General features: G+C 39.1%; 2 protein-coding genes across 21 annotated transcripts in view; one reads left to right on the forward strand and one right to left on the reverse strand.

The window, feature by feature from the left end:
• Positions 1-14,783, forward strand: part of LOC125772266 (mediator of RNA polymerase II transcription subunit 13) — an 85,167-nt gene that overhangs the window by 680 nt on the left and 69,704 nt on the right. For 8 of the 20 annotated variants that reach the window (XR_007419456.1, XM_049443787.1, XM_049443771.1 and 5 more), the window contains exon 1: positions 14,405-14,539. The exons of 1 other annotated variant lie outside the window; for it this stretch is intronic. The gene's annotated coding sequence lies outside the window, so the exon portion shown is untranslated. 11 more of the 20 variants (XM_049443772.1, XM_049443775.1, XM_049443777.1 and 8 more) reach the window with 11 other exon arrangements.
• LOC125772292 (probable Ufm1-specific protease 1) lies at positions 480-13,504 on the reverse strand. Its single transcript, XM_049443842.1, has 2 exons — positions 12,963-13,504; positions 480-2,601 (listed from the first exon to the last, which is right to left on the reverse strand). Exons 1-2 carry the CDS (start codon positions 13,089-13,091, stop codon positions 2,059-2,061), a joined length of 672 nt encoding a protein of 223 aa, XP_049299799.1. The 5' UTR covers positions 13,092-13,504; the 3' UTR covers positions 480-2,058.

Genomic DNA, 14,783 nt, shown 5'->3' on the forward strand with positions numbered 1-14,783 from the left:
ATAAGTCATAAATGAAGTTTCGGAACTAACGGTATCGTAGTGATCATGGTTAAGCAAAAAAAAGCAGCAGGAAAAAAAATCAGTGTTGGTTGTTTTTTGTTGAAAAAAGTGATGTCTCATTTCTCAATGAGCTTATTGTGTGAATTCGTGTTTAAGAAAATGTGGCCATTGTAGGCGAGTGTTATGTTTTTTAAATGTGCCAAAGCGCATTGAAGTGTGTGTGTGTGTGAAAGAAAATTTTAAATTTGTAAAAGTTCGTTCTGTTTTACGAAAGTAAAGTGCCCTGCGTATAAATTATCGTTTATCTGGGTAAGTAAATTCAAACAGAAATATGGGAAGAATAACACCCTACAACCTATGTAACGAACCTAACTAATAACCCCTTAGTTACTAACATACTAAACACTTCTATTTATTTTTCACTTTTTTATATATTTCTTTCTTATTTTTATCAAATAATACATACAACACATTAAGCATAATGCTTATTTCACGATCAATGGGTAAATATTTATTTATACTGTCTCCGGTTTATACGTTCACCAGAAAGACAGATTGCTTTTTAATCTATAAATATACGTAACAACGAAATAAACCTTTGTTTTTTATAACACATTCTGTCACATTTTAAACGCCCTTTGTTTGTGGTTTAATTTTTAAAAAATAATACCTCCACGTTAACCCATCTTCGGATTCATTTTCCCCTAATACCATTAAACAGAAAATGGTTCAATACCAAATCAACTTCACGCTTTGTTGCCTCGTTCGTGCTTTGTTAGTGTTTAGTTTGTTCTATTGGAAAATAGCTGTTTTTTTCGTATCAGTGTTTAAAACAGTAGCAAAATGAATCTTCTTTTGCGTTTAACTAAAAATTGGGATTTACTTTAATGTTTGAAATTCAAACAACACCAGAACACCGTTTGCTGTGGCAGTGCGATTGGTGATGATTTTACTCCTGCATTCTGTTAATTTGTTGCATTCTGATACGAGATATTATTCTGATATATGTCGCACATAAGCGAAATAAAGATCTTTCTTTTTTGTTTACTTCTAGTCGCTTCTACATTGTGATTTTTTCTCTTTTGTTTCTTCATAAATTAGCAAATGTTTTATGGCAAACCCGATTTGATGATGGGGAATTGATGGATGATTATTTTGTTCTACAATAGTTTCGAGGGGTTTTTATTTTTCACTTCCATTTCCTGTATGATTTTATCTTCCCGATTCGTGTATACGATATGCGCCATCAATTGCAATGTGTGTTCTCCTTTCTGTTGGTCCCTTTAAGGATAATTGTTCGCGAAGGAGAGTGGACACATTTATCGAACTCTTCCACTTAAGATCGGGACACAATATAGAATGGAATTATTATCTTCTAAATTCGTCTCGTTTTGCTACCGGATTAAAACGTTAATGTACGAGCTTTTGTAACACAAAAAAAAACCTCCAACTGACACGATTTACTGTGACAAAACAAAACAATTTGTTATAAAAAATAAATAACACAATATTTTTGTCATGCGTATTCCATACTTTGAGGCTTACCAGCATAATAATCCCTATTTTGTTTGCCACAATGATGACAGAAAAAAGAAGCTTTTCTTCTTATAAGAAAAACCTCATTTGTGCTACACATTCGTCTTACGTTCGTTCCCTATACATCCGATTACATTTGGTTATAGACGATAGTAAAAACGTGATCCTTAACTAGTTTCGGTATTACTAACTGCTACTTTTGTTTTCTCCCTTACTGAAAGAAGACTTAAACGCACGCTAATGCTACTATATAATGGCGGCGAGGCGGCTCGATCGCGATTTGGCCTACAATTGTTTCGCTCCTAACCCTCCTCTGCATTGTGTTTTGTTTGATAAATAGTTCGAGGGGTAGATTCACTAATAAATACGCGCTTCTCGTTGATATCTATTCGTTTTAAAAATGGCCAATAAGTGGGACGGGTAAACTGAAGCCATAAACAACCATGGTGCAGGAAAACAGAAGGACATTCCATGCTAGAAACACTGTATCGTCCTATCACTAACGAATGATCCCACCCCATTTTACGCTGCCAGTTCACGACTCTTCACCATCGGCAGGCACAGGTTGTAGAACGAACTGTCGACAAAGTCTTCCACCTTTTGCCACTTGACGTACTGTTTCGTGTACAGCTCTTCCTTCGTCTTGATGCGTCCGACAAAGTGTGGATCCACCACCAGCAGGTACACGTCCTGGTCGACGCTCACGTGTATACCGGCAATACCCTTGGAGGCCGCATCCATGTCACCACCCATCATGATCAGCCCACCGTACTGCTCGAAATAGTCGCGCAGCGTGTCCGCATGCTTGGCGATGCTGTCGCTGCGTGCGATGTGTAGCACCTTGCAGGACACATCGTACAGCGTGTCGATGACGTAGATCGCCTCCAGGGTGCCGATCCATTCGCGCGAACCAAAAAAGCGCTCCGGTTTATCCTTAATCTCGACCAGCTTCTGTTGGATGGTGGGAATGTTGGGCACCTCATCGGATGAGGCCGTTTTCGGTGGTCCGTTCTCGATGATCCAGGAGCAGATCGATTGAAGGGTACGGTAACCGCAACCCCAACCCTGGTTTCGAGACAAAGGGAGAAAGAGAGATAAAAACATTATTTGATGAGATTCTCTTCTTTTATTTTCTAATTATTTTTCGAAAATAATTTTGCCAATATTATTTATTCACATTTATTCTTCTATTATTCTTCTATTTATTATCACATTTTTCTTAACTATGAAAGGACATTCAACGCGTTCAAGCGAAACAAAAATAATCGTAAAATATCATGTTTATTGATCTCTTTTTTTCTTTTAACTCTCCAAAACAAGTGGCAAGCACAATTATTATGTTCCCTTTTTGTTTATTTTCTTGCACTAATGGCTGTTGATTTGTGCTGTAATGAATTTTGTTGCTAATTGCTATTTTTATTCTCGCTTGTATTATTGCCTAGTAGTGAAGTCAATTTATGACCAAATAAATAGTTTTACGAGCAATAAAAACCTTCCAAAACATCTAATTGATTTATTTCCAATTTTTAACTTCATTTAAAATGTGTCACCATTCAGCTTAGCTACAGAACATACATCAAAAGCAGATCGGTAACATTTGCAATCGCTCCATAGGGGATATACTATATGGTTCTGTTTTGTGCCGAAAAAACAAACAATCAACTTCAAACTTTAATAACGTCATCTAGGTCACAACCCGCGACGATCATACGAAAACCATATGACTGAAAAAGGGTTGAGGGTTGGTCTCTTTTCGTACCCCTTTTTCCTTTCACCCCGGCAGTCACAAATGCAAACATTAGACCAAAAAAAAGTCGAATATTTGACAGAAAATGGCGCAGATGATGATGATGATGATATTGATGCAGGCATTCCCACATTTGTTTCTTACTCGCCATAGACCAGAGCACACCGCTGCTAGAGAACCGAGCCGATCGGATAGAAAAACGCACGCCACGAAGGAAGGGAAAATGAAAATTGATTCCGATTTCGTGTAAATAACCACCCTCCTCCCTTCCAATCCCTTCGGTGAGGAGGAATGGCAAGAGTTCAGTACAAGGAAATCGTAAATGGAGTGAAGCATGTGGAAGGAAAACCAAGTCTTATGACGTAAGTGGACCCGGCTGAACGGGAAATTCGCTCGATGGATTATTGGATGCTGACGGATGATGCTTTGGCTACCGGTCGAAGCTATAAGAGAAACATTTCCCATTTCCCCCACCGGTATTTCACCCGGTGTTTTGAGTGGGTGCGCCTTGAGTCTGTGTTTTCATTAAAGATGCTGCACTTTCATCACTTCAACCGTTTGATTCGGTCCAATATGGTCGAGTGGAACGAGCAAAAATGGAGTACATTATTTTAATGTAGATCTGCTATACGCTGTCGGCAGCGATTTAACGATCACGTTACCGATCGTTTAATACACCATTTTTGACAACCGTTGGGTGGTCTTGAAGGTTGATTGAATAGCCGTAGAAATGGGAATTAATATATTCGATTAATATGTCTACTAGAACTCTTGCAAATCATTACCCACAGAAAAAGAAAATGTAATACAACAAAGTAATTCATTTAATATTTTTTTAAAGATTGATAAACATAAATTGCTAAAAGAAATACGAATAGAAAAAAAATACATTAAAAGAAATAAATGAAAATGTAAAAAATAGGAAGAAAAAGCAAAAAGAATTCCAAAGGAGCAGATCAGTAAACAATTAAAGATTAATTAGCACGTTTAGATTGAGGATCAGCCACTGTTGATCACTTGACGAACGATTTAAACGTGTCGATCACTCAAGCCTGCTGCCAATTGTCTTAACGAAATGCAACCAATAAACGATCGTGGATGCGCCAACGTATGATCGTCGATCCGTCCACTCTTTGTTTGCACGATTTGCATCGCAATACATTTCCGTTGTCTGTCTATCTGTCACCCACTGCATGAAGTTAGAAATCTTAATTAATACTTTCGCGTTACCAACCAGCAGCCGCATGGGTTGAGCGGTTTAATCTGACAGTAATGACCAAAGAATCGTCTCGACGCGTAGTTTAGTTTGATCGTCTGCGCGTGAATCAGACCCTGTTGGGGCATTGGATCGTACCCCAGTTTATGTAGGAAGCGTATAATTAAGAAACTTTTCCATCCCCAAAACACTGACTAAGCGTATTTGTGCAACTACGGAATTTAGTCTTCCTTTGTCATATGTATGGATAATACATGCGTCACATTAGTCCCGGAAGGGCCAAACAGACAGACCAAAGATCGTAAAACGTTGCGATTTGTTCCACCATACGTCTGGGTGATTGAAGATCTCAATGTTGAGCTGAATCCATCAAAGAATAAAGACGCCATCGAGTGACCATGCGGGGCGAGAAGTTTTTATTACCCATCCAAAAAGAACTATTCGCGACAAGGTGTGCCATAAATGTAGTAATTGTTGAGCTCGGTTTTCATTTTGCTTCTGAATGCTTTGTGGCGTTCGGTGTACAATGGGACACAAGGGAAGTCAATAATGCAAATGCAATTAAGTAATGCATTTTTCTCCTAATGAATCATTTATGGAGAAGAATGATAAATTGTTTGGTCTTATTTAATATAGAATGTGTTCTGAAATATTCAAACGTTACCTTTTTTATTCTTAAGGAAGTGCAACGACTTCTTTAAGGGATTTTTATTAAATAAATGACTCACAATAATTTGAAACAATTAAATGAATCATAAATTCTTTTTCAAAAGGCACATAAAAACTGAGAACATAAAGGACTTCTTTAAGGGATTTTTATTAAATAAATGACTCACAATAATTTACAAAAAATTGAATGAATCACATTTTTTTTTTCACATGAATCACAAATAACAAAACTGAGAAATAATTAGAAAAATCTTCGTAATCTTTCTTCTGTCGATCTTTAATTGAACCGAGTAATCTATTTCTCCGGAAAAGCTCGGAATAGCTCGTTAATTATTCATTGACCGAAGATATAAATCTAAACGGTTACAATATCTTTCCTTTTATTTATTCTTTGTATTGTACTTGCACACTATTTCCAACCCGTGTGGCATTTTATTGCATTTAAACGTTCGAAATGCTAAATTCCTTCATAATGCCTTATAAACAAGACCACACGAGCAGTTAAGTGACAATAATTAACTAATTATCTTGCGTTGATTTACGGTTTCGGTATGCACGGCTGACGATGACATGGATGGCAATTCACGGCGAATTCCAGTGAATATATCCGGTGGAACAAAAAATGACTCACAGCCAACACTGTGGCCGTGCTCATACCGTTGGTATGCTGCAATCAGTGCGTCGGTTCCAAACGGTTCAATACGAACGATCACCACAGAACCACAGAAAAGCGAAACAAATAAAGACTCTAAAGACTCGTCTACCAACGTCTTAACACCACTTTGCAAAACAACACGGATTTTCTTCCGAATGGCGCCGGCGTTGATGTGCGTTACCCTCGCTATTGCGCTTTGACCCAATAGGGGGGGTTAAAGTTACATCCCACCCCACCCCTCGATCACAAAATCTCGTGAGAATTGACACACATGGAACCCACACTGACCGAGTGTCCCGGAATGGTGCCCATGCTTCCCTTCAGGCAGAACACGCTTCATCAAAACCGGGCTGTATGTGGTCACTATTCTTAGCCAGATGATTTGTTCTCCCCTTTTTTTTTGTTCGTGAGAAACTCTTCACAGAATAGAAAAAAGTTTTATGGAACGAATCAATAAGAAGTATTGACAGGGGAGGAGTAAGAGCATCATGAAATCTGCAGAATTTTTCATATATTTTTTATTATTTAAAAAATTTCAAACTAACTAAAACTAACTAATTTTCATGAACTGTGAAACATTCAATATTTAAAGAGCCACGGATAGACGATTGTTTATTTTATGCTCCTTTTTTTACGCCAAATTATTATAGAAGTTAAAGTAAATAAATGGAAAAGAAACAGATGCGAAATGAAAATGAAAATAAAAATAGTCTTGCGTAGATGACGCCATCATCAACAAACAAACAAACAAACAAACAATGCGTCTCCATTTATGCAATTGACGGTTATTCTTCCATTCTTCATCTAAAATCCGAACCTTTCTATAGGTCAGGATTACCTTTTTGGGGGGCTTGAAGTGGATAATAGATTCCGGCTTTTTCAATCAGTTCTACGAAAAATGTGTCTAATCCCACCCCAAACGTATGTCTCATTGTAACAGAAGAACGAGAATGTACCGATTGTTTCAACCAACAAAAAAAAAACAACATACTTTATCATCATTTCAAGCAACACGGCAAACGTTGTTCGCATCAACGCACACTTGCGACCCAAGTCAAGCTCCATACCTTCATCCCCAGTTGAACGTGTGACGCAACTGACGAAAACGAATCTGACACCGCGAGCTAATGGAACCGTATGCCAAACTCCTTCAATCGTTGACGGATGGGTTTTTATCCGTTGTTGACGTTGTCGTTAGAATAGGTCCCACAACATCATCATCATCATCATCATCGTATCACCCGGAGGACGCTATGATACCCCCTTATGTGTTGGTCGGTGGCTGGGCAAGTGAAGGTAGATGATGGTTACGGTTGAATGACCACAGATGAAGGCTCGGTCCGGACCGGAAACCAGTAATTGGCCCCGAGAAGTCATATTGGACCAGGCGTGATGCGTCCGCGCTTCGGGAGATACGTTTCAATTAACCGAACTACTAAATCACACACCTCTCGTACCATCGTCAATGGGTCGTTGTCGTCATCATTCTAGTAGAAAGGAACACCGAAGGGACATATTCAAACAAAAAAAGGGAGAAATGGTCCAGTAACGCCACGAAAGTAGGTTTTCTTTCAAAATAGACTGCATCATATGGTTGGAGAAATGTTTTCCTTTTCGATTCACACTCGGTTCGGCAGCGATGTCTTACGAGGACCGGAGATGGATTGAAAACACAAATAAGGGCCACTTGTTAAAATTGACAGTTTGCATTGGGGTGTTGCATCGTGGCGCATGTTTAGAGGAATGTTGATTAAAAAGAGCGATAATCATTCTTCGTTGTGTATCAAAACATTGACAAAATGTATTTCTAACGAAAGATAAATAATAGTTCCAACTAGTGTTGGGTGAATCTGATTCAGATTCATGAATCGGAATGAATCTTGGAACTGTATGAATGTCTCTGAATTTCTATTCTGAAGATGCACGAATACTCATAAACCTTAGAGTTTTGGGACAGCCCGACAAAAAATTGGTTTATATTTTGGGAGTCGGCTCATGATTCGAATGACTCTTCGTTGAAGCTTCATATGAATGACTCTTTTTAAAAGATTCAATAAACATAACACTAGTTCCAACTGTACTACATGTAATATCTGTTACATTAGCCAGGTTGTTCTTCTAAAAAAAAACATTTTTCATTTTTCCTACAATTTATTTTATTTTTACAATTAATCATACACATCGTAATCATGATCTTCATTGATTGTACAGGCAAGAGTAAGACATAATACAATCGTGGATGGTTAAATTTATCATCTAAAATATTCCTTCATTATTTATTATAACTTGTGAAATATTCGCGAATGTAGTAAAAACTATTAATCAATACAACAATCAATAAATTGAATTTGGTTACAGCCAAACGCAATCGCAGTTTACCATTCCGGTCTGTTTGGTTTGCAAATATTTGCCCAAACAAACACAAATTCTCTTATCGATGCAGACTTCTTCATTGACAAAAGTCCATTGTTGCGATTGTGAGTAAGAAACGAACGCATTTATCGATAATATAGATAGCCAAATGATGAAATCATATTTTTTCATAGGAAATTTGAAGATTAATGAAGCCAATTCGTAAAATAATTCAGTTGAACGCAAATTTAATATAAACTGCCAATAAAGCTTCCTTTAAGCTTACGCTAATGAAAGTTACATTAAGCGATCACTTCCAAAAACCTCTCTCGTCTTAGTATACGCATCATAATAGGCTTTTTGGAGTATATGTAAATTATACACTCACGATCACATTTCATTCGAGACCGTGACAATCCGCGAAACCGCATCTTCCACGATACGCCGTGACATACGGTGTGTGACGGGAATTCATTCCCTTTCCCTCAGATGCGTGTTTATTTCTTTGTCCGCAGCAGACTTCTCCAGCAATGCAAAGATACCGCACAAATACCTTCCAATTCAAGGTCGTATTCAAAGTTGAGGTTTACAAGTCTGCTTGGCGACATGCTTGGTTGGGGATACATCGATCACCACTATCAACACACATCGCTGCAAGATCGATCGATTTCTTCGGTTCGTCTTTTCTTTGCGTTTCGTACAAAAACGCAGCAAATAGTTTCACCGTCACAATGTAGCAAGAGACGGAAGTGTCGCTGGAACTGGTCCGTTACTGGAAGCAACGGACCGGTACGGAATTTAGACACCTTTTTACGTAACCTCCACTTCCATTTTGCCCCTTCGCTCCAGGCAGTAAAATGTCAACTTCCCGCTTGGATGTTTGTACAGCACACACAGTGTTGGGAGGAAATTAATTTCAACCATATAGTGCATCACTAATGCATTAACAACAACTTCGTCTATATCCCTCCCCAACAAGTCACCGGCTTGAGTCTCCACAAGAACTCGCACACACTAAACACGCCATTATTTTCTTCACGAATCGAACAAATAGGTAGGATACGAACCCCACAGAAGTGGTTCGATTGCAACTGCAGCAAGAGTCTCGGCAGTAGGAAGCACAATGTGCAATCGCACTGGCAAGCAGTTCAATGTCAGGCGAAGCTCTCGATCACAACACGGCAGAGAAGGTTAGCTTACAGTGACAAACGTCGCACGAACAGTGGCAACTTTAAACGGCAGTGAGGCAAAGAAGCAATCTTTGCTTTTGCCATGCGTATTTCAATTTCGAATCGATTGGTCTGGCCTGATTCCGTCGATGGATGGATGGATGGATGGAAAGGGTGTCGTCGTCGTCGTCGGCGGTGCTGTTATTACACGCTTGAACAGCTGTAGCTTATCGCCAGGACGGGAACAGATCGTACGGAACGGAGTGTAGTTAATTCTAAACAAAATGGCAAACAGCAACACACTGTGAAGGTTTGTTTAAGTAAAAACTAAGGAAATGCGAAGGTTCCTTCACTCACGATTGGTAGTTTTGAAAAGACGAAAATGACAACAACAACGTAAGGTTGGCTCGATGCATTTTTGCTACCTTTTTTATTAACTCAGAGTAACATTAAACCAATTTAAAATTACGATTAAGATATTTCAAAGTGTTGGTAAAAATCTTTAATGATTTCTAAAATGATGTAGCTCATGAAGAAAGTGGAAATTTATAGCAAAAGGGGAAAATTTCCGCAAAAAGAAAAACTGTCTTTAATATTCAACATATTAAAATTACAATTTCTCTCTCTCTATCTCTTGTTGGCTTTTAACGACCTTTTAGGTCACGCCGGCCATTTCTGGTTTACTAGACTTATTTTACCACGTAGCAGGATAGTCACTCCTTGCTACGGAGAGGCGGTCTGGATGGGATTTGATCCCCAGTTCTGCCATATGGACCGGCTCCGTTCATCAGATACACCAGAAATCAGAGTCCTTTGGTAAGGATCATTATTTATATTTAAAATGGTGGAGTTCATGATAAAAGTAGAAATATAAAGCAAAAGAAAAAATTTCCACAGAAAGAACTCAGTAGATATTCAACATATTAAAATTAAAAACAGTAAGATATTCAACATTTTAAAATTATAATTTATAGACAGTAAATAGCGAACGAAACCACTTTTAAGTTATCATTCCCTCGTGAAGTTACATTATAATTTGACATCATAAATCACAACAGCAACGCAACCATAAACACACTATGCAATAGCCGTCTTTCCTATGCAATTTTGCATACAGTGATTTATGTGACCGGGGTCAGTTCGCAATAGAAAAACAACACTGCACAATCATTACTCGTAACCCTGGTGTACGGGCTGGCAGTGTGGCATAATTGCCATTCCTAACCCCCACCGTCCTTTACATAACTTTAGCGTGAGCATAATTTGTGTTTTTTTGCTTCCCAACCTCGACCTCGTGGCACATCGTGGCAAAAGTGCAAAAACCTTCACATATCAATCGCTACGATAATGAAGATGATGATGGGTAAGTAAAGCAAACGTTTTTTTTTTGTTTAAAAAGAGTTGCCTCCTTATCCAAAACCCACGCGCATTACGTACGAGCACACGTGTACGGCACACGCGGCGAAGGTTAATCGGTGTGTTTAAGCGCGCTCGAGAGAGAGAGAGAGAGAAAGCGAGAGAGTTAAAAAGGATGAAAAACAAACAGCAAACCAGTAGTCTTTCTCTAAACACATCATAATTCGCATTTGTAGCTTGAATAAACAACAAAACGAACCATAATTTAGTGACGATATATGAACATACAGAAGCGCCCGCTTCGAGGGGGGCGGGCGGGGGGAGATGGTTTTGCGTAGCGCAAGGAAACCGTGTGGCCGTTTTTTTGGGCGGGAAAAAAAGGTCCGAAGGCCGAAAATTTTATTTTCGTTTCGTGAAGGGAATGGTTTATTCGGTTTACGCGATTGCGATTTGTTACAATATTCTTTAGCTCCATTTTGGCATTGTACCAAGAGAATTGATGTATCGAAACAACAGAAAATCGGAATAGAGTTAAGAAATAGCGCAAGGTGTTTTGTATTCCTTTCGATATTGTTTACTTTTTCTATTATTTATAGTTCTGCAAACATATTACAATTAATGCGGAGAGTATCATTACGCATATGACATGAATATTTTTTTGTTTTCATTTTCAAAATGAATATCATTCCTTCCACGTAGGGACGGATTTATTTTGGTCTTGAAACACACGCTGTGCCTATCGTGCATGAAATAAGCTTTATTTTTGTAAATTACCATGCCAACAGCTACAGTGGACAACAATTAAAATGGGACAGATTTTACATTACAGCATCCACCACTAAATGAATATTTAAAAAAGGCATAAAAATTATGTATCGTCCCAATGCAGCTGTTAGCCGCTGTACATGACCGCTAGAAAGGGAAAAGGAAAGGAAGGAAAAAAATCTCTTCTACCACCTTGCGCCACAGTGAGCGAGAGTTCGATGCGCCATGGATGATGCACCCAGGTTGTGCAGTAGTGACATTGGACTAGTTCGCAAGCAAATAGGGACGGAAAGGAAATATTATGCACTAGCAAGGTGTGTGTGCGATTTTCCATACGTTTTTTTTCCTTTGCTTTTTTGAATCCATAGGAATTGTGTTTCCTTTCGACCTACTAAAGTTGGAGGTGGGGGACTAAACACATGACACAACGATCAGGTGGAAACGTCGGTGGTCTGGAGCAAAAGGAACACGTTATGAGAGACACAATGAAAAATGAGTTGAAAAAGGGAGGCAAAAAACCCCGAAAGGGGAGAGCTAGGGCCGATCCACAAAACAGCACAACAATACGCGCTTGGGCGGAAAAATCAGCAATCAGCAGCGGTGAAAGAAGTGAAAAATCTGAGAAGATTTTCTATTAATAGGAAATCCAAACACGGTGGAAATCTGTTTTCCTTCTTCCCACGTCTTCCCGCCCCGGTCCGAGTAGAAGTGTGTATGTACATGCAAGGAGGGGCCCAGAGAGTGGTTTTGGGGAAGACAATGCTACAGAACACAACACTAGGATGAAGGAAAAATTGCACTCAGCCAGGGTATAGACACTTTTTTCCCCCTTGCACACATGTCCTCCCTAGCGTTGGAGGTGCTTGAACAAACCAAACAACGGGGTGCCAAAGTGGAAACAATAACACTCGCAACAACAGTGCTGTGCTCTTTTTAGCACCACCAATGACATCACGGGCTGGAAATGTGATGAATACGCAAGGGATTTTGTTCGACGAACGAAGCCTTTTTGCTACGAATTTTATAAGCCAAATATGAGTAACGTGAGTTGAAGAATTACTTTCCGTTAAAGCATTTCATGACCCATCATCGATTGCGATATCGATTCTGAGGAAGTCGGTTGCCTAAATTTAGCGTTGCATAATTCGTGAAACGTGATATAGGAATTGGGCCACTTCGCGATTTGTTATCAGTAATTCCACGCTGATAAAATGTTTGATTTTGATAGTGTGTAGCCCTTCAAGTATCAATGTTTGGATTTATTATATCTTGGTAGTAGATATTTTAATTGTTATGTTTAGAACTAACACTAACTAACTAAGAAAAAAAGGATTTCAACAAGATTTTTAACGAAAACGTTCTGCAAGAAATTGCTTTTGCTGTAATTTTATGATAGAAAAACACACCACACTGTATTGATTCGCACTCAGAGCGAACCCTTTCACAGTGCGGTCCTTCGCCTACGGTGATACGCCAGAGAATTGGAACACGACCTACCATATCCTGGAATCCGTCACACCCGTAATGATAGTAGTGATAGTTGCCGCGCATCAGAAACGTGTTTCCGTCCGGTTTCGGCGGTTCCAGATTGCTGTGCACGTTCAGCAGCAAGTTTTTCTCCTCCATTGCGTACACCTTATTTTCACGCCGCGCTTTTCTTTTTTGCGTACAAAACGATACCACAAAACGGACACCACCCCACCTTTCTTTTGCGTGCGCCCAAAAACGTTAACGTTGCACTTGCTCACTGTGTGCTTCTCACTTTTACAGGTTTTTCAGGGCTCACGACTCACCGCTTTTCACGCTTTTTGTCACTACTGAACGCGAGTTAAACAAACGTTCGTGTGTGTTTACTTATAAACTTTAACAAAGAACGTTGCAGCAGCAATCTTCACAATCACGCAAACAAAAGTTATGATCGAGTGTGCAATCAACACAACAACACAGCATCTCAGCTGACGGGCAACAATTGACGCGCCCGCCTTTCTTGCGAGCGAGCTTGACTTGCTCCAGCGCACACTGGGCGATGGGCACGTTTCACGTAGGTAAAGATAAAATATTTTGAATAATATTCATTTACGTACAGTGGAATTCATTCCACTTCATTCATTAGATACGTCATCTAGCCGCATTATACGCGAAGAACCAACATTTGTATCTTTCAAACATGAAACTTGAGGGTCTTAAACCACTTTTACACACTTTTCAAATAACTTTTTTATTTTAAATTATGCTAAAAAATCCTTTTCATGCTAATATTTCCATTACAAACAATTAATCTGATAACAAAAAAACATAAAATTTCATATTTAACCATTTAACCACAATTTTATTTAGTCATTCAACAATAATGAAGTCATATAACTATCTCTCTAGAACGATTATCTGACAATGTTCTAAAAACTGTTTTTGCTAGTTGGGTTAATGCTGAATGATTGTACTAAAAAAACGCAGTTGGAATAGTTTTTGCAGTTTCTGAATTAGTTGCTGTACTTGATGATTTAATAATTTAGTTGAGATGTTTGTGTCACAATTATGTTTGTAAAACAATTTATTTTAAATAAACTCTCTGAAAGGTCTCAACCAAAATTACACTGAAAAGATATACCCTTCAATGAGCGACGTTTTCTATCCACCCTTCTAAACACACTGCGTCCGCGATTCGTGTGCGTTCGGGTTGCGAGATAGCATGAGAATGGAGTACGTTTCTCTGTTTCTTCCCCCTTTAGTTCGTGTGAGAAGGGCTACACATGCAGATATTTTGTCACTTTCTTTTGTGCTAAGAATTTCGATCGTGTTTCGGTTTGTGTAATTGCGAAGCGAGTATGTGGCGGTACGAGTAAAAGAGAGAACAAAAGTGTGCACCTTTAGCTGTCTCGTTCGCTCCTACGGTAGCAAGAAAGTCTGGCGAACAAAAGCACAGCTCGCCGAAGTGTTCACAGAAACCGCTACGAACAGTTTTTTTTCTACCCTGGAGCGATGGAGGCATTCTGGTACTGCGAGTGTTGCTGATGTGTGTCTTCTAGTGTATTGTTTGTTGCCGGTTGAAAAGTGTTTGATTAGTCCCGTTTTGTGTAACTATTGTGTTAATTTAACTAAATTATTCTTACACGCGGTTGTTAATCTTATTGTTTCTCGACTGGGGAGAGAACGCAACGCGCTGTGTTCTCATTCTGGTGCTATGGATGTGTGTGAAAAGTTGCCAAACATTAGGGGTTTCGTTCTGGCTTTGATGGCAATCCCAATCGAACGCAGCAATAGCATGGCAGCGAACCATTGAAAAACGCCTCCTCCTGTCAATCGTACGTGTTTCAAGCG

This window comes from Anopheles funestus, chromosome 3RL (assembly GCF_943734845.2).
Source record: "Anopheles funestus chromosome 3RL, idAnoFuneDA-416_04, whole genome shotgun sequence".
In the NCBI taxonomy this organism is placed as follows: Eukaryota; Metazoa; Arthropoda; class Insecta; order Diptera; family Culicidae; genus Anopheles; species Anopheles funestus.